This window comes from Nematostella vectensis, chromosome 9 (assembly GCF_932526225.1).
Source record: "Nematostella vectensis chromosome 9, jaNemVect1.1, whole genome shotgun sequence".
Lineage (NCBI taxonomy): Eukaryota > Metazoa > Cnidaria > Anthozoa > Actiniaria > Edwardsiidae > Nematostella > Nematostella vectensis.
In genome coordinates this window covers 11,799,047-11,816,382 of record NC_064042.1, presented here as the reverse complement: position 1 = coordinate 11,816,382, position 17,336 = coordinate 11,799,047, and the positions used below count along the sequence as shown (strand labels likewise).

The window sequence follows — 17,336 nt, the reverse complement described above, 5'->3', positions numbered from 1 at the left end:
GACTTATCGAAGCGATGCGAATAAAAAGCAGAAAGTTATTACTGAATTTTAAATGCTAAATACGAGAGCAGGTGTAAGTCGCTATGGCAACCTATTGTGATGTGTCTTTTATGCGAACGGGAAAATTTTGCATTTGTTCCAAAACAAATATAATCTCCTAAAATGATTTATACCACGAAAGCAGCATAAATATATAAAAGGTATGTTATGCCTTTATTGTATTTTCATAAACCGTGTTTCTTTGATGAATAGACTTTTAGATTTGATTGTTGTTTTTACAAGCAACTCTCCCGATTTAGCTCGCCGCGAACATCACACCGTCTTACAATTTGCCGTTATTTTGCAAAAGTATTCATCTACCTTATATGTATTATGGTGAAGGCCTTACCAAAGTAAGATTGTGACATTCATTCACTAGTATTCAACAACAAATGATTGAACATCGGGTAACAGTAATCAAGTTGAAATTGTATGTATATCACAAATTGTTATCTTGAATTTCACATTATGGTGGATAAGTCAATGGTAAAATCGAACTTGAAACAAGGATGCTTAACCTCTTCCAAACTAACCCGTGTAGCGGCGCTAAATAGGGAGCGGAGCGAGGGTCGGGGGAGACTCTCCAAAAGAGATCGTGTTAATTGATATTTTGTTCTTTCATTGCATTGCGTATGAAAAAATACCTTGAAATTGAAAAGTCTGATATGCCAGCTATTTGTGTGAACAGACAAGAAAATGGTGAAGATGCGCTAAAATATGCTCGAGAAAAGTTAATGCGCAAGTACACAAAACTATCCCTGTGGTAGACATAAGGATTGTCATATATAAAATCCTAGCTTATGATCATGTTTGATTTAGATATCGCAAGATTTTATTTCGGTCGACGGATTCATTTTATTATAAACACCCCATTGTTGGTTTTCCCATATTCACCATAGACTTTTTAAAGAATAAATTTTGAAGCGACATGCAGTTTATAGATATCTTGAATACATTTGCGCTTTGCCGTAAATCCGACACTTCCGTCAGTATATGGACTCCCGTCAGTATATGGACTGCCAGGGGCGTACGCAGGATTTTAACAAGTTGCAGTCAAAGCATTCAGAAGCTGAATAAAGGCGTGGCCACTTATCCCGCATCCCCGTGAAGAATTCATAACTCCCGCATTTGGGTTTGAAATTGGCGTCAATGCGTCAGACTTTTCAGAATATTACACGATCCTCTGTCATCCTCGATCTGAAATAAGACTTCAGTCGTCGCGTGGAACTGAACGACATAACAATATGTTTGGAAATCATCTGTAGACTACCATGATTAAGAAAATTATGGTTTTTATCCTCATCATATATGTAAAACTACGTACATAAAAATGAATGAGTAAGCATTTGATTTTTCCCCTCTTAATGCAAATAAGATCGCCAAATTATTTTGCAGTCCAGTGACTGCAGGCATATAGGCTGCGTACGCCCCTGACTGCTCATGATTTTACGATGACATTTGTATTGAATTCTAAAGAGGATATTAGGTAAGCCATATAATTTAGGGCGGAAACCAGTCGGCTAAACAGCCGCTGCGGAAACACGGGACCTCCAAGTTCTTTCCGCGTCTAAAATCTCATACTAAAAATATAGACTCACAGACAAGGCCGTACAAGTGATTGCAAGCGAAACAGCAACCATTTTTTGGTTTGTGAACACCGTGTTGGAAGGTACTCGCCGATCCGCTTCCGGCCGCCGATGTAGGCTCTGATTACAAGGTCCATATATCATCCCATTTTGCCACAGGTAGCCCAAGCTCTTTATTGTCCCTATTGATTTATACGGTAAACATAGGGCGAAAAACGAAATTAGTGAAAAATAAAACAACTTTTTGCATGTTCTTTGGCCGTATTAAAGCGCCCTTTTCAAGATTCACGATTAGAAATTTTAAACGAACGAAAAGGAAAGTGTAAGGATGATCAAGAGAAAACTACGAGATTGGTGTGTAATTCTTACGTTAAAATTCTGGGCTGAACCCCCCTGAAAACAAAATTTTACGTCTTCCCTCGCTTATTCTAGACTCGTTATGACCGAGCTTCACGAGGCCGCAGCGAAGGGCGATGTTGACGCGCTCGAGGCAATCTTGCTTGCCGGGAGCATAGACCCCGATAGCGAGGACTGGGATTACGGCAGGCGAACGGCTCTACACGTAGCAGCCGCTGCAGGTACGCGGGCTCGAGATGAATACGATAAGAAAACAATCACACAACAGATATTTGATAGAAAAACTAATGACTTGCTGTAGAATAACTAGGTAGGCGTGGGGGAATCTGGGGTGGGTGGGGCCACCTATATCCATTTTTTTTTTTTTTTTGAGTTTGTTTAACTTTACAAGATCCCTAAGCGGAGATATGACATAACGCGCGTGTTAAAAAAGCAATAGATAGAAGATCTATTATCGTTTTTTACTCCTTACGCTTTCTTTTTTTCACACTAATTCACACACGCGTTTTTATACCCCCATATCCCCTCGCTACTGGAAATTCCTTTCTATATATTTTATTTGTTTCCAGGTAGAACAAAATGCGTAAAGAAACTCCTCGAACACTGCGCAGATGGCGAGATGCGCATGAGCGGAGGATGGACGCCAGCGCATTGTGCCGCTGAGCGAGGAAGTATCAACGTACTGCGGGCGCTTGCGGATGGCGGGGTATCGTTGACAGAGGAGGATAACTTTGGAGACACGCCGAAAAGAGTGGCAGAAATAAATGGTCAAAAGAAAGCAATGGAATTTCTGGACAGGTAATAGAATGGTTGCAGGTAAATGTTTGCTATATTGGAGGAGGTGGGGTTCTATCCCTAAGTGTGGTGGGGGAGCATAAATGTATAATAACAAATATGGTTGAAGGTAAATTTGTGCTAAATTATGGAGGAAGTTGGGGGGAGGGGGGTGGATGTATAGAATATAAACAGTTGAAGGGGGGGGGGGGTTACATTCTTATGGTCGAAGAGTTATATCAGTTGACTGATAATCCTGGACAGCCATTGATAAACATCAGTTGAATGCTTTGTTGGGCTGTATAAGTTGTCCTGGTAATCGTTGGTCATCCCGCTTGTGCTCCTTTTTTTTTTCAAATACAACTGGAGCAACTTTACAGACTTTTTATGTCGCCCTTGATCTATTATTCTTATGTGATACTTTGGTTTCAGTTTAGAGAATGGCACACAAGAGAAATCAACAAATCACACCAGACAAAAGGATATAAAAGAGCCAAATAAGGACCCTCAAGAGACAATGTCTGATGCAGAAGATAATTATGAAGATAATGTACTGGACGCTTTACAACAGCCAAAGGTTACATTTGACTTGACATGATCTCACAGGCATACTTAGCATAAAATCATGGTCATAGCAGGGGTGGAACACTGGGGGAACATGCCACCCTCCCCAATATTTTCAGTAATTATAAGGAAATTACCCGTAGGGGAGTAGCTGTGCCCCGCAATATTTTTTCAATGTCTTTGTATTGTTTTTCCCCCTAACAATATTTCTCTACAACTTTTTTTCACAAAAACTCTGTGCTGACTTTATGTGACCAATGAGATGTACCATTAATGCACATTTCAGTGGAAAAATAAATCTGCTGGAATTTTGGAATCTGAAATTCAATCCAGCTAACAATGAAAAACACTTAATTTCATTGTTCAAGCTTAAAATAATACATAGAGATCATCATGGATTATTTCAAAAATGGTATTGCAAGATTTTAAAGAAAAAAAAAACAATGTTATTCAAACCAGATCCAGAGTCTTTAAAATAAAAAAAAGGTCCTTTATCTGGAAGACGGATCCATTTTCAATGGATGATAGTATCTATGGCTCACATATAGCAGCTGATTTAAGAAACAACTGTTTTTTTTTTAAAGCAGATTCACTTCAGCAAAAGTACATGTGAAAAAACGTAAGCAAGAAGTTGGTATAAACAAAATATTTATTTACATTTTCAAGAGATAAACAACAACAGTAAATCATATGATTGACATTGGATAAATTTGTTTTGCTGTTGTTTAAATTTGTGTATGCTTAAGTTCATATGAGATGGTGACTGTTGATGTGCTAGTTCCTTTATCATTATTTTATTAACTATAAATTATATCTACTCTGTTTCTGTTGTAGGTCTCTTGACTATGAATATTCTTTGGTTAGTTACGGTTGCCATTAGAACAAAGTTGCCAAAATGTACTGTAGAATAAAAGAAAAAGATATTAATTGTCTCGCTGAGCTATAAAATAAAATTGTGAAACATAAGGAAACCAAGAAGTCTAGAACATGAAAGTTATTCATTTAAGTTTTTTGTGAATATCCTTCTTCTCTCTGTCATTGAAATATGGGCCACATCACATCATGCAAAAAGATCCAAGTTAAGATCTTGAATTACTTCCAGAAATTTTTTTTGTGGTTTAAAGTACTGATTCTCTGACTCTTTTGTGGAATATACCAGCAGGAGAAGCTTTCTTTCATATGTTAACTACTAGCTTTTCGTATAATATTTTTACTTCCCTAAAAGATTGGTAATAATGCATTCATTTGAATGATCAAGAGAAACCAGATTCTTGGAGTATATCATTTCTTTGGGAACACCAAACTGCACATCTACCTGATAGTCTCTTGAGGGAGTGGGAGCTATCCCCAGATAATGGGATCATGGATGCTGTCTGTAGCATGTCTACAATCACACCAGCTGTCTTTTCGTCATTCTCGAGATCTCCTGAAGACTAAAAGCCAATAAAATTAGGGGTGGATCTAGAAATTCTTATGAAAAGGGCAGGGGGAGAGGGGGTGTGAATAGGGCAGGGGGAGAGGGGATGTGAATAGGGCAGGGGGAGAGGGGATGTGAATAGGGCAGAGGGAGAGGGGATGTGTATAGGGCAGGGGGAGAGGGGATGTGAATAGGGCAGGGGGAGAGGGGATGTGAATAGGGCAGGGGGAGAGGGGATGTGTATAGGGCAGGGGGAGAGGGGATGTGTATAGGGCAGGGGGAGAGGGGATGTGTATAGGGCAGGGGGAGAGGGGATGTGTATAGGGCAGGGGGAGAGGGGATGTGTATAGGGCAGGGGGAGAGGGGATGTGTATAGGGCAGGGGGAGAGGGGATGTGTATAGGGCAGGGGGAGAGGGGATGTGAATAGGGCAGGGGGAGAGGGGATGTGTATAGGGCAGGGGGAGAGGGGATGTGTATAGGGCAGGGGGAGAGGGGATGTGTATAGGGCAGGGGGAGAGGGGATGTGTATAGGGCAGGGGGAGAGGGGATGTGTATAGGGCAGGGGGAGAGGGGATGTGTATAGGGCAGGGGGAGAGGGGATGTGGATCATTTCTTATGTTAGAAATGCCATGATTTCACGTGACTTATCCTTCTCAAGATCGAAAGACAAAAAGCCAAGAAATTAGGTAGATTTAGAATTTCTTGAAAGGGGGAGGGGGGGGTATAATTTCCAGTGTTACCACATACCCAGGTGGTAGCAGGTCCGTAGCAGGGGGTGAGGTAGAAAATGACCAGTGGCCCCCTCCCAATATTTTCTTTATGTATTTGTATCATGTGTCTAGAAAGCATGTTAATTCTAACCCAGAGATAAATGCCCTTTTTATCCAATCAACTGTCAAAATAGCTGTATTTCTCCCTGGGTTAGCGCTCAGGTAAATGATCTAATGAATATTTAATTTTGATGTTCCAGGGGGGGGGGGGGGGTTCAATACATAAGAGGCCTATATTAGAAAAGGGCGACCTTTAAAAACTATAACAATAAAACAAATGCAAGTGCAGTGGGGTTCTAGTCTCAGTTAGGATCATTATAACCTGTGTAGCAAGCGTTTCTTGGCATTGAAAAAGTCCCACCCAGTAGAAGGCAAGCTCAGATTAAGCAAGAAGTCAATTGAATTTGATTTATAGAGGGGGGTGCGATGTTATTATAGAGGGGCGTTCAATACAAACTTGTAATCTTAGAGGGGGGCGGACATCAGATAGGAGGCGTTCTTTAGACAGGGGCGTTTTTAGATTTACGCTAACCTGCTTTCTAGAAACCTGTCCCTGGGTAGGAAAAATTTTTGCTACTTACTGCTAAAACAGCACCATCAGGATTAACTACCAGATAACCCTGTACACCAGCGATCTTGTCTAAACCATAGGTGGAGCCAGCCTATCAAACCAATGGACACTTAATATAAGCATCTTGCAATTAGAACTTCTTTTTGCCATAATGTACAGTCATCATATTACAGAGTGAAAGCTGGGTAAAGCAATACATGATATCTTGATATAGGGCCAACCCGCACTAGTACTTTTAGCTGTTTGTTCAGGGTTAGTTGTTGACAGGATCTTTTAGGTTATGACCAAAGACAAGTGCGGCCACAAGTAGACGGTGGACAAAAGTTTGTCCTAGGCGGGCCGAAGATCAAAGGATGTGACGGCCTGCAGGCTGAGCCGGCCGTTTCGAAACAAAAACACAACTTTGTTTATCCTTGCCAATCAGGTCATTGTGAAATGAAAAAGAGATCCCAGACAGATATTATATATGAGAGAGTTTTAACCGTGTTTGCAAATGAGGTGCGATATTGAACATTATCACTGATATCTGATATTGAGATTAGGATATTATCATTGTTTTCCTCTAATTACATGCTATTAGATAGTGGTTAGACCCCTTTCCTCTCCTCTCCTCTTCCCTCGATATTGTGATATTATCCGAGATCATCTTATTATAATCTAATAGATGTCTATTAAGATACCCTCCTTCCCTCTGCTGGACCCTCGATATTGTGATATTACCGGAGATTATATTATTAGAATCTACTAGATGTCTATTTAGATACCCTACTTCCTATTCTTTACCCCTCAATTTTGTAATATTATCGGAGACTATCTTATTCCTTTGTCCTATCTACTGGACCCCTAGATATTTATATGTTATTAACCAGCTGGGAGGTCGTATCGTGAAATACTGTGACCTTCGGCCTCGGTCTGAATTTTTAAGACCTTGGTCACAGTATTTTACAATACGGATCAACCCTTAGCTGGGAAATAACATATTAATTTTTTTCCTCAATAGATTTTCCAACTTTGTTTACCTTCTGGGCTTACAATTGCATGAGGCAAGGTTTCGCTTCTGACTTTCGTTGATGTCCGTGAAGATTTTGTTCGCTCATGATCATTCAATAAACCCCATTTTGCATTTCTACACAACGCTTTTTATCCTCCAGAAATGCAGAACCTCCATAGAAGACATTCTCTGGGTTTTGACCAACAATTTTGGAAAATAATTTAGTCCAAATTGATATGTCGTTCTCGACTTGAATCCATAGTAGAAATGAGTTCTTTCGCTTTAAATCCTCTACAGAAGAGAAGACATATTCACTATAGAACTTCTCTTGAATGTGGGTATGTTAAGCTGGTTATGCAGGTAAATTCCTAGAGTGATTTGTCGTTTTTCTTCGTATGAAGAGACGATTTGCTGCTTTTTCCCAAATAAACTTTCAGCAAACTTGAAATTGTTGCGTGCGTTGCAAAATCATCATGGCGGGAAATTGTCAAAACGCAGGGAGTTTGAAGCTGGATTTTTCGTAAAGTCAATGATTCTAGATAAAATGACAAATAAAATGCTGTTACAATGTGAAGATCTATAACCTTGGAAGTAAAAAGCCATCTACTGTGACTGTCCATTTGTAGAATGAGTCTATATGTGATATCATCTGATATTATCAAGTCGTGAGAAGCAATAATCAAGGTTTGACACAGCAGTTCTAAAGTTTTAGTATCTGATATATATTAGTAATTAGATGGACTTTCTATGTGTAAATCTTGTGATATTATCTGATATTATCAAGTCATGAGATGCAATAATCTAGGTTCAACATGGCAGTTCTAAGGGTATAACATCTGATAAATATCAGAAATTAGATTTGTAAGCTTTGTTATAATATGGACTAAATATCTGATACGAGAACCCTGTGAAAAATATATGATTTATATCCGATTTTAGATTAATGGTAAATATCGTATAAATATCAAAGTAAGTAAGTTCGATATCGCGCCTTTATTGACAGTAGACAAAACCAGAAACAAAAACAAGCCTCCGGGCAGTGCGGGTTGGCCCATAATCTCTGTATAACAATCACATTTATGGACCGTGCTTACTTATACCCTGCAATGCTAAATTTTAAACATAGTTTAGAGATATTTAAGCTTGAGTAATATAAAATCTCTTTCCCGAGTTTAGTCAACATAAGCAGACGCTTGTCCTACAGTGACATGGGATGCAAAGATGATTTTATTGTATTTTATCAGTTTCTTTTTTTAACATTATCACTAAACTAAAACTACTTGTTACTTAGATACGCGTGAACTAATGGTCGCAAAACAAATGGCTTTTATAATTGGAGGGATTGGAAGTTGTTTGGCAATCTTCAAACCTCATCAAATCCGAGCTTTTGCGCCTTATCATTTAATTAGAGACATACATTTTGAAGTTCAAGACACTCAGATACTCACCATTTCTGTTGAAATGTTCAAACCTTATCCTGCTTTTGCCTGGGGAGCAATTTTTATCGATTATCTGTAATGATTCCACTCTTCTTGTTTCCTAACATCACGAGTTTGACGGGTGACCGCGCCGGATATTTTGACCGAGTGAGACTACTAAAAAAGGAGCCAGACAATAAATAGTATATTTTGTTGCTCATTGGACAGCTCGCCTCCGTGGCCTAATGGATAAGGCGTCGGCCTCCTAAACGGGAGCCGGGTGAGCTCTGTGTAAGCCGAAGATTGCGGGTTCGAGTCCCGTCGGGGGTGCATTTTTTTCTCCTATTATTCACATTACCATACAGATGATTACTTCTTATTTAAATAGAATCCGTCCACGGAGTATAAACTAATCACAATAAGGTGTTTTTGGCAATAGTTCGAATACAAAAAACAGGGGTTATCTATTTTTGCATGCATGAGCCGAGTATCGTGTTTTTTATTGGGAACTTATCACAACTCCCAAGATCATAGCCTCCCTCGCAGGCGTTTTTAGCGCGGCCAAGCCCCTACTGGTCATTTCCTTATAATTTTTCAAATTATTGGGGGGGCACGTGCCCCCAGTGCCCCACCCCCTGCTACGGCCCTGTTACTAAAACAAAGATTTCAACATTGCTTATTTCGTTATTTATTTTTGCGTTATTTTCATTGAATAACCTTTCAATAGTTTTTATAATAATCATTCACAACATATGCTATATTCTGCAAAGGTTTGTTAAGACACAGAAAACATCATACAAACTAATACACTGTGAGTTTTATGTAGATGAGGTTTTGAAAAAAAGAAAGTAATGTCTACAAAGAGACACCCTAAAAAGAGCGTCAAGAGGCAAAAGGTGGTCTGAAAATGATTATAATCGATTATTATTTACGATTATCCATCAATGTACGGGATCGCAATATGAGCCTCTTTGGTCTAAGAACTACCATTTGCAATTTGCCATTATAATAGCCGCTTGAAATGTTAACTTTATCAAACTAAGTGACCCAAACAGCCAAACAGAAGTAAAGCTGAATGGACCACTGATACCATAACAAAGATTCCAAAAATTCAAGAAAACTTCGAAAGTGGGTGGATGGGTCAAGAGCTTAGAATATCATATTAAATGGTGTCGAGTTCTGTCTATATATGGATAGTCATTCCTCCTAACCCACCTCTGTCCAGGTTTTTTCTCGGCTTTTTGGATTTTTTTTAACTTGAACTTTATAAGATCCCTAAGAGAAATTAGTTGGGAAATTGATCTCAGTCTTTCAAATAAAAACAACCAAAACAGTTTGTTCCTATTTTTGAATTGACAAATTCGCATAATGTTTTGTGTTCCTGAGAAAGAAATGTTGCATCATAAGTACAAAGGTGTCGACGAGTAAAATCGGAACCAGCCCGAACTCTTATCGATTGAACACATTTCAAACAATTCTAAATAAAAAAAAAAATCATAACATCTAATTTGATTGCGTTGCGATGAAGCGAAAAGAACTAATGACGTAATCGTGAATGGCATGGTGGAAATTCTTAAACATTGTATAAAACTTGTCTCCATAACTACGTTACATATCCCCCTATCTCTAGTTAAATACATGACTTTGTTATACTGTACAATTCATATCCTATATTGATTATTGGAATATGAAGAATTTTGATTAATAAATCATTTTTACCGAAGTTGGGCAAATAAAAATGTAAAATAATAATGTTTTAAGTCCTAACTATAAAACACGGGATAGGTATATTTCCCTCGTTCCCTATTAGGTCTAGAATTCATAATATTACCGATGTATATCAAGTTTTTTTTTTACAAAATAATCAGTCCGTTAAAGTATCATCTACCTATCATCTATCTATTATCTATGCTAACTCTAATCAAAATCCTAATGTACAATGAAAGACGCCGACTGTTTCTTGATATGTACGTTGTACCCTGTTTTCAAGGAACTTTATCTTACATATGTTGCACCGCCATCTTGGAAATTACACATCCCTAGGTTTCTACATGGTGATGTTTTTGGGTTAATGCTAATCAGTAGTATCTGCATCAAAGACCTCTGAAAAGTCCCCGTGATATGAACGAATGGGTGACCAGTATTAACCGCAGCCATCAGAAATCCAGTGAGAAACATCGTTTCCAGCAACACGTAGAGCCGCCATCTTGGAAATTACTCACAAGTCCATGCGCGAGGTTTCTTATTGAGTATAAATACGAGAATCAAATGTATCAAATATTTTGGAGAGACGGCAACCTTTTCAATCAATGACTGTATTCTTTGTCGATATATTGCGTTTTTGACGTTTTCTCTTCACACCTGGCAGTTCTCTCGATTTTGGCGGCAGATTTTGGCGAAAGACCACCACACAGCTGTTTGACCCCGCTTAGGATTCGCTTGATATGACCGACTTTGGTAACACCAAGGTCCTAGCGAGACAAAATAAAGTTATCAAAATTTTGTGACATTAATGGTTGTGAATTTGAGCTATCCAGTACTTGATTGGATCGTCCTTCCAAAATGCCGAATCAAAATGTCTTTCAGCTAGAAGTAGTACAGGATGTTCACTAGGAAATTTCACTACAGAAAAAAACAAACAACCACAACTTTAACGGAAAACGACAACCACATTCAGATTCACAACCACAACGGGACAACGGAAAACGGCAACTACAACGACGACAACCACAACAACAACCACGGCAAAACCTATGCGCATGGTTCATATTTTCTTTTGCGATGTGAGTATGTCAGTGTTTCTCTGCACAATCTGCACTAACCTTAAGGTCATTTCTAGTGAGCGAGAGAAGCTCAGGTCCCCGGATGTCGTGCTTGGTGAATAACTCGCAGTACTCTCCCAAGCCCTGGTTACCAAGCCACCGGCAAACCTCCTCTACGGCCCAGAACTGAATAATTCGACCTGTTCATGAACCAAGACAGGCAGTCAGAAACAAAAATAGACAAACTAAGAGACAGTCAAGACAATAGGACAGAGAGATACAAACAAAACGAAACATGAACGGAGACAGTTAAAAAAAAGTCAAGACAGACAGTCATGAAACAAAAACAGATACACAGTCAAAACAAGTCCAGACAAAAACTCACACACAAACAATTAAAATTAAAGACAATAAGACAGTCAAAAACACACGGACGAAAGGGCAGCGGGCAAGTTGACCGACAGAAGGACGAATGGATAGAAGGACATACAGACAAACGGACCGAAAGACGGACAGAAAAGCACTTTGGAGAGTACTTTTAGGGGAACAGACGGACACTTATAGAGGGCACTTGTAGGGAAACAGACGGACACTTATAGAGGGCACTAAACGGACAAACAGTTGCTGATATACCTGCAGGCGCCGTGACCGCTTTAGTTATCTCTGGCTTCTTAGACTTTAGGCGACTGAAAGAGAACCTACTCTTGGATTTGGACGATTGCGACTTTTCCCTCTGGAGAAGAAAGTAAAAAAGTTTAGATAAGTTTAATTTGCATAGACATTGACAAGAAAAGATTATAGCCAAATTCGTTGTTGCGCGACCTCGGCAAATTCAAAATCTTTGTCTCGTTTGGGAATAGCGTGTAGTCATTCAGCAGTAGTCAATCAGCCGTCTAAACCAATCGATGGCTTTAACTGTTGCGTCATAACCCATTTCACTGCACACAGTCATGGAATTGATTAGTTGATTAGCAAGGGAGCATTTTGGGTCCATTATTCTTTATTCTTTTCATTAATGACTTGCCATTGCATGTAAGCTCTAAAATTGATCTTTACGCTGACGATACAACAGTCACAGCATCCGCGGAAACCCAAAATATCTCAAAACTGGAACGCTCGTTAAACACCTCTGTAAGCGAAATTCAGTCCTGGGCTGCTGCGAACAAGCTACCACTTAATAAATCGAAGACCAAGGTTCTGACGATTACAGGAAAACGGCTAGCCACAAGATTAAACAGTCAACTTAATATTTCAATCGAAGTAAATACAATTTTAGATAATGTTAACAAAGCAAATCTCTTGGGCCTTGAAATTGATAGTTTGTTGTCATTTAACATTCACATAGAAAAAGTATGTAAAAAGCTCGCTTCCCGCATTGCTATCTTGAGAAACATTCGTTCGTACCTGCCATTAAACCAACGCATTAATTATTTTAATGCTATGGTCATCTTGCGACAAAGAGTCGGAGTACAGAATTCTAAAGCTTCAAAAGCGTGCGGCGCGAACAATCTTGTATGCGGACCGTTTGACTCCATCAGTCGAACTTTTTAACAGACATGACTTAAGAATTTCGTGAGTCGCATGGTCGCGCAACAACGAATTCCGCTATAAGGCACATTTACGCAAATCTGACAAAGCCTATTCGATCAGTTCTGAGAGCACCAGATAATGGGACAAGCAGTACTAGCTACCCCTAACTCCTTAGTTCCCTTCCTGTTAATCATATGTTAGCCTCCCCACCTCGTCGTCTCCAAAGTCTTCCATGCCAAACGTTTCTACCGCCCTCAGCATCTCAGGCTCAACACTAGCGAGGGCGCTTGCTATCCGGAACTCCTGCTCCTCGGTCAGCGGCTTAAATTATAATGGTAACAAGCACGGGAGTAAGTTTACGTAAGATAACGTACCTCTATCCTGTTAGTAAACATATCATTCTTAAAGCAAAAATATGGAGTAACGGCAGAATGCCCGTTCACCCAGGTGAAATTCAACCCTAGTGAAAATCATGAACGAAGAAACACTGAACTTTGTGTTCCCGCAGTTCACTGTCCCAAGCGAAATTCATAAATATGAAAATATATTCACACCTTTTTCACAAAAGGCTGTCAGTGCAAATGGCGAATGGCAAATGGTAAATGGCTTATGGGTACTAACTATTCGTTTATAAAGATGTTAAATAAGGTCCAGCAATGTCAGAGCCACGCATTGGTAACCTTAAATGGATAATTGTTTTGATATTTATCATATTCTTCGAGACGCATTGTTATTTTCGGTCGCAGAACTGCCATTTGCTAATCGCCATTTTCCATTTGCACTGACAACCTTTTGAAATAGGTGTATATATCACAAGGATGGCATCTTAACCGCAGTGAATGTATTCTAGAGTGAAAGTAAGTGAAAGTATTGTTCTATCTAGCCTTGAAATATAATGCTAATGAATAAAGAACTTATTCCAAAGGCTTACCGGTTGGCAGACTTTCTCATTAAGTAGCCAAATGACTTCGTGCGTAATTGAGCGAGCGTTTGACAGGAAATCCAGTGAGCGAGTGCGGTTAATATTCTAAGAAATAAAAACACGCTTAAATCAGGTATAATATTTCCAGATGTCACGAGATAGACTCGATAGTTTAGTGATATGGTCTTGTAATGGCTTGTGTATGGCTTTGTAAGCCAAACAACCTATGTAAAACCTAACTTTCAACAATGGTAAGTACGTTTCGCCGAAGTCTAATCTCTCATGACTCCAATCAGTTGCCGCTGTGTCGATCGTTCCAGCCCAGTTATTGGGAAGAGAAGTGAAACGAGCGACACAGCGGCCACTGCTTGGAGTCTACATCTCTCAAAGCACTTCATTGACCTGTATCAAAAAACATATATACAAGAACCGTTGTGAATGTTACCCGTAGAAACCATATCTAGTGACAGTCCTATTTAGATAATGAGGAGTTTAAGTCATATTTTGCGATGCAACGCGATGCTAATTTTCGCTATACAAACACCTCATTTTTTTAGGTGTTGAGCGTGGATGTTTGCTCATCGTATGCTTGGCGTCTTCTTACCTCAACAGCTCGACCTTCAGGGAAGATCTTCTCTATCGAGTGCGCGCTGGCAGTGGCCCATTCGTACAAGTCCGAGTTAGGGTTGTCTTCACACGTGCCTTTTACGCTAGAAAACAAAACAGCACCATGTTTACACGAGCGCCGAATGACTATGTATCTGAAGGCGCGTCTGACTATTGACTATTGTGTCTAATGACTGATGTGTCTGATGACTGATGTGTCTGTTGGCTGATGTGTAGAATGACTGATGTGTCTGATGACTGATGTGTCTGATGGCTGATGTGTCTAATGACTGATGTGTCTAATGACTGATGTGTCTAATGACTGATGTGTCTGATGACTGATGCGTCTGATGACTGATGTGTCTAATGACTGGTGTGTCTGATGACTGATGTATCTAATGACTGATGTGTCTGATGACTGATGTGTCTGATGACTGATGTGTCTAATGACTGATGTGTCTAATGACTGATGTAAATGATGACAAAGGTGTCGCCTTACGTTCTTATGAGTCGCATCATAGCAACGCTTAGCAATCTAAGTATCTCCATCTCCTCATCTGTCGTCAGAGCGTTGCGCTCCTGTTGGATTTCAGTCCATAGCTTTAGCGAGCTCTCAAACGCCTAAAACATAACACAATCAAATAAAACTGCTCTCGTTGTTTCCTTGAAAATGTTTGTTCCCGACCCTAGCCCTGACAAGCATCTGCACGTGGTTATTGTCAAACCTACGCTACCACTGACGGCCATCTTTGCGGATTTCAGTGGACCTACCCTACGCCAGACAAGCGTCTTTCAAGGTAATTTTTCAAGTACCCTACCACTAATAATCATCCGGGCATTGTTATTGTTTTCCTAATCTATCTCTGACCCTGCGTATGGTCATAATCAAACCTACCCTACCCCTGACAAGTGTGTGAGTGTGTTAATCGTCAAACCCACCCTACCCCTGACAAGTGTGTGAGTATGGTCATCGTCAAACCCACCCTACCCCTGACAAGTGTGTGAGTATGGTCTTCGTCAAACCCACCCTACCCCTGACAAGTGTGTGAGTGTGTTAATCGTCAAACCCACCCTACCCCTGACAAGTGTTGTTAGAATGGTAATCGTCTAACCTACCCTACCCCTGACAAGTGTGTGTGTATGGTCATCGTCAAACCTACCCTACCCCTGACAAATGTGTGAGTATGTTCATGGTCCAACCTACCCTACCCCTGACAAGTGTGTACATATGGTAATTTTCAAACCCACCATAACCCTGACAAGTGTGTACATATGGTAATTGTCAAACCCACCCTATCTCTGACGAGCATCTGTGCGCGGTTCTTGTGGATGATCTTAATATAACCTGGCGGCTGCATCCAGGCTTCTCCGTCCACCTGTACCGGCACTGGCTCATTCATAATGGTAATTTTCACAACTCGGCACTAAAAAAATATGGTATTAAACTTTGCACAGCAGTACAGTTTGGCGCGCACTACCCAGGCAACCCCCCAAAATGACAAAAGCATGATGCTTGAATTTTTTTTGACAAGGTTTAAAATAAATTTTAACAAACTTTAACAAAAAAACTGCTTGTTCAGAATGTCGGATAAAACAAATTTCTGGTCTGTCCTGTGAACGCCCAGTTGATATTGGCTACGTACCTGAGCAATTCTGTGGTGCTGCATTCCTCCAAACACTTTTGACATCCCCTGCAAAAAATAATTTATTGACTAAATGGATATTATAGGAAGCACTTTATGGGAGACGTATAGGAGACAGCTAACTAACTACATCAGAGGCAGGTTTGAAAATTGAGAATGTCAGGCAAAGAGAGCAAAAAGGAAAGAGAATTTTAAAACAAATGAAACGCATGTTTTGTGTCAGTGTAATTTTTTTAGATATTGTCAAGACAGTTGGGATTCGATCGTCATGCCTTCGTTGTGCTTCGATGTGAGAAACTCTGGAACGTAGATTAAACGGGGATAGGTATCAAGAAAAGAACTCTCCTATTTTTGTCGAATTTCTTGTTTTTAGTTTTTTCATAATTATAGCAAGAGTTTTTCCTGTCGTCAAAATCTAAAATTATTTTTCAAACATAAACCCTTTTTTACGTAGACAGAAAAAGTTCCAAAACAGTAGTGCTTTTGGCATTTGTACTTGAAATGCTGATAAGGCAGTCTGAATTAGTTTAAAATGTCAAGGTTAAGGTAAAGATCAAGTGTAAACCAGAGTAGGATTCATAGTCTAAGATACACAAGCGCAGAATAACACCAGCCTAGCACAGCAACGAATGCAAAATACATGTTAACATATTCTGAAACTCCAGCTTAAAAATAGAATCTAGACAATTTGTTTTCAATGTTTACTCTTGTCTGAGTATACGTCTTTTTTCACCAGAAACGATTGAGCTGATTTTCCAACCGTTCAAATTGACGGTTTCAACAGATGCCAAAAAACTAATTTGGTTCTTTTTGTCGATTTTAAGTATTGAAACCTTCTCATATTCCCTGCAAAAACTAATTATTTTGCCTGATTGTGTATGAATGTTAATCATTCGCGAGCGAGTAGCAATTCAGCAACTGACATTTCTTAGGTAATGGGCACTATAAAAGGGCCAAAAACAAACACAGCTTTTCAAAACAAGTTCTAGGCCAGATAAAAACACAGCGACTTTAGTGCAAGCAATGAATTCTCGGCCTTTAAACAAGAAATAAACACAAACTACAAAACGCGAAAGGTACGTGAAACCGCATATACTTTGTCAAGACTAATAATTATTCTACGAAAACAATTGTCTTCGGAAATAGTATTCTCTTATGTTATGTCAAAAACAGTCTACAATTCTGTGCCCCTTCAAATAACTTTTAAAGAGGAATTGCTAAAGGGCGTAAAGTTGCAGGGGTTTGAGTCTTTTCATTACGAAAATCCGGTGTCTAAATTAGCTTATAAACATCAAATATCTATGAGAAATGCTCCAATTAATTTCCTTTTTTTACTATACTTAATTTAATAATCCACAATGCCAAGAAAGCTTCTTTAATTACGT

General features: G+C 39.4%; 3 protein-coding genes and 1 non-coding gene across 7 annotated transcripts in view; 2 read left to right on the top strand and 2 right to left on the bottom strand.

Annotated features, from left to right (window-relative positions):
• Positions 1-66: 66 nt before the first annotated feature.
• On the top strand, positions 67-4,247 carry LOC5512406 (ankyrin repeat domain-containing protein 66). Of its 2 annotated transcripts, none has more exons than XM_001632657.3 (4): positions 67-200; positions 2,058-2,203; positions 2,552-2,780; positions 3,189-4,247. In XM_001632657.3, the coding sequence occupies exons 2-4, from the start codon at positions 2,065-2,067 to the stop codon at positions 3,352-3,354; spliced, it is 534 nt and encodes a 177-aa protein (XP_001632707.2). In that variant the 5' UTR covers positions 67-200; positions 2,058-2,064; the 3' UTR covers positions 3,355-4,247. The 2 variants fall into 2 exon arrangements, with proteins under 2 accessions (XP_001632707.2, XP_032237669.1); XM_032381778.2 differs by lacking the exon at positions 67-200 and adding an exon at positions 1,326-1,784.
• LOC5512379 (ragulator complex protein LAMTOR4 homolog) lies at positions 3,952-8,666 on the bottom strand. The gene is made up of 4 exons (XM_001632696.3): positions 8,519-8,666; positions 6,090-6,170; positions 4,636-4,753; positions 3,952-4,220 (listed from the first exon to the last, which is right to left on the bottom strand). The coding sequence occupies exons 1-4, from the start codon at positions 8,519-8,521 to the stop codon at positions 4,135-4,137; spliced, it is 288 nt and encodes a 95-aa protein (XP_001632746.1). The 5' UTR covers positions 8,522-8,666; the 3' UTR covers positions 3,952-4,134.
• Positions 8,667-8,719: 53 nt separating this feature from the next.
• Trnar-ccu lies at positions 8,720-8,818 on the top strand. The gene is made up of 2 exons: positions 8,720-8,756; positions 8,783-8,818. It is a non-coding gene; the product is annotated as a tRNA-Arg (tRNA).
• A 342-nt stretch (positions 8,819-9,160) lies between these two features.
• LOC5512380 (diacylglycerol kinase eta) overlaps positions 9,161-17,336 on the bottom strand; it is a 31,258-nt gene continuing 23,082 nt past the window's right edge. For all 3 annotated transcript variants that reach the window (XM_032381772.2, XM_048732215.1, XM_032381773.2), the window contains 9 exons: positions 15,952-15,999; positions 15,601-15,732; positions 14,808-14,929; positions 14,307-14,412; positions 13,712-13,807; positions 12,991-13,101; positions 11,884-11,983; positions 11,311-11,450; positions 9,161-10,959 (listed from right to left, as the gene is read on the bottom strand). In XM_032381772.2, coding sequence (XP_032237663.2) covers positions 10,795-10,959; positions 11,311-11,450; positions 11,884-11,983; positions 12,991-13,101; positions 13,712-13,807; positions 14,307-14,412; positions 14,808-14,929; positions 15,601-15,732; positions 15,952-15,999 — 1,020 coding nt within the window. In that variant the 3' untranslated portion in view covers positions 9,161-10,794. The remainder of the gene's footprint in view (positions 10,960-11,310; positions 11,451-11,883; positions 11,984-12,990; positions 13,102-13,711; positions 13,808-14,306; positions 14,413-14,807; positions 14,930-15,600; positions 15,733-15,951; positions 16,000-17,336) is intronic.

Excerpts from the sequence above, each read along its gene's own strand:
- LOC5512406 (XM_001632657.3), top strand. The coding sequence starts at position 2,065 with ATGACCGAGCTTCACGAGGCCGCAGCGAAGGGCGATGTTGACGCGCTC. Across the intron at positions 2,204-2,551 it reads ACACGTAGCAGCCGCTGCAG|GTAGAACAAAATGCGTAAAG; the intron begins GTACGCGGGCTC and ends ATTTGTTTCCAG. Across the intron at positions 2,781-3,188 it reads GCAATGGAATTTCTGGACAG|TTTAGAGAATGGCACACAAG; the intron begins GTAATAGAATGG and ends CTTTGGTTTCAG.
- LOC5512379 (XM_001632696.3), bottom strand. Across the intron at positions 4,754-6,089 it reads CTGATGGTGCTGTTTTAGCA|TCTTCAGGAGATCTCGAGAA; the intron begins GTAAGTAGCAAA and ends ATTGGCTTTTAG. Across the intron at positions 4,221-4,635 it reads CTCCCTCAAGAGACTATCAG|TACATTTTGGCAACTTTGTT; the intron begins GTAGATGTGCAG and ends TTTATTCTACAG.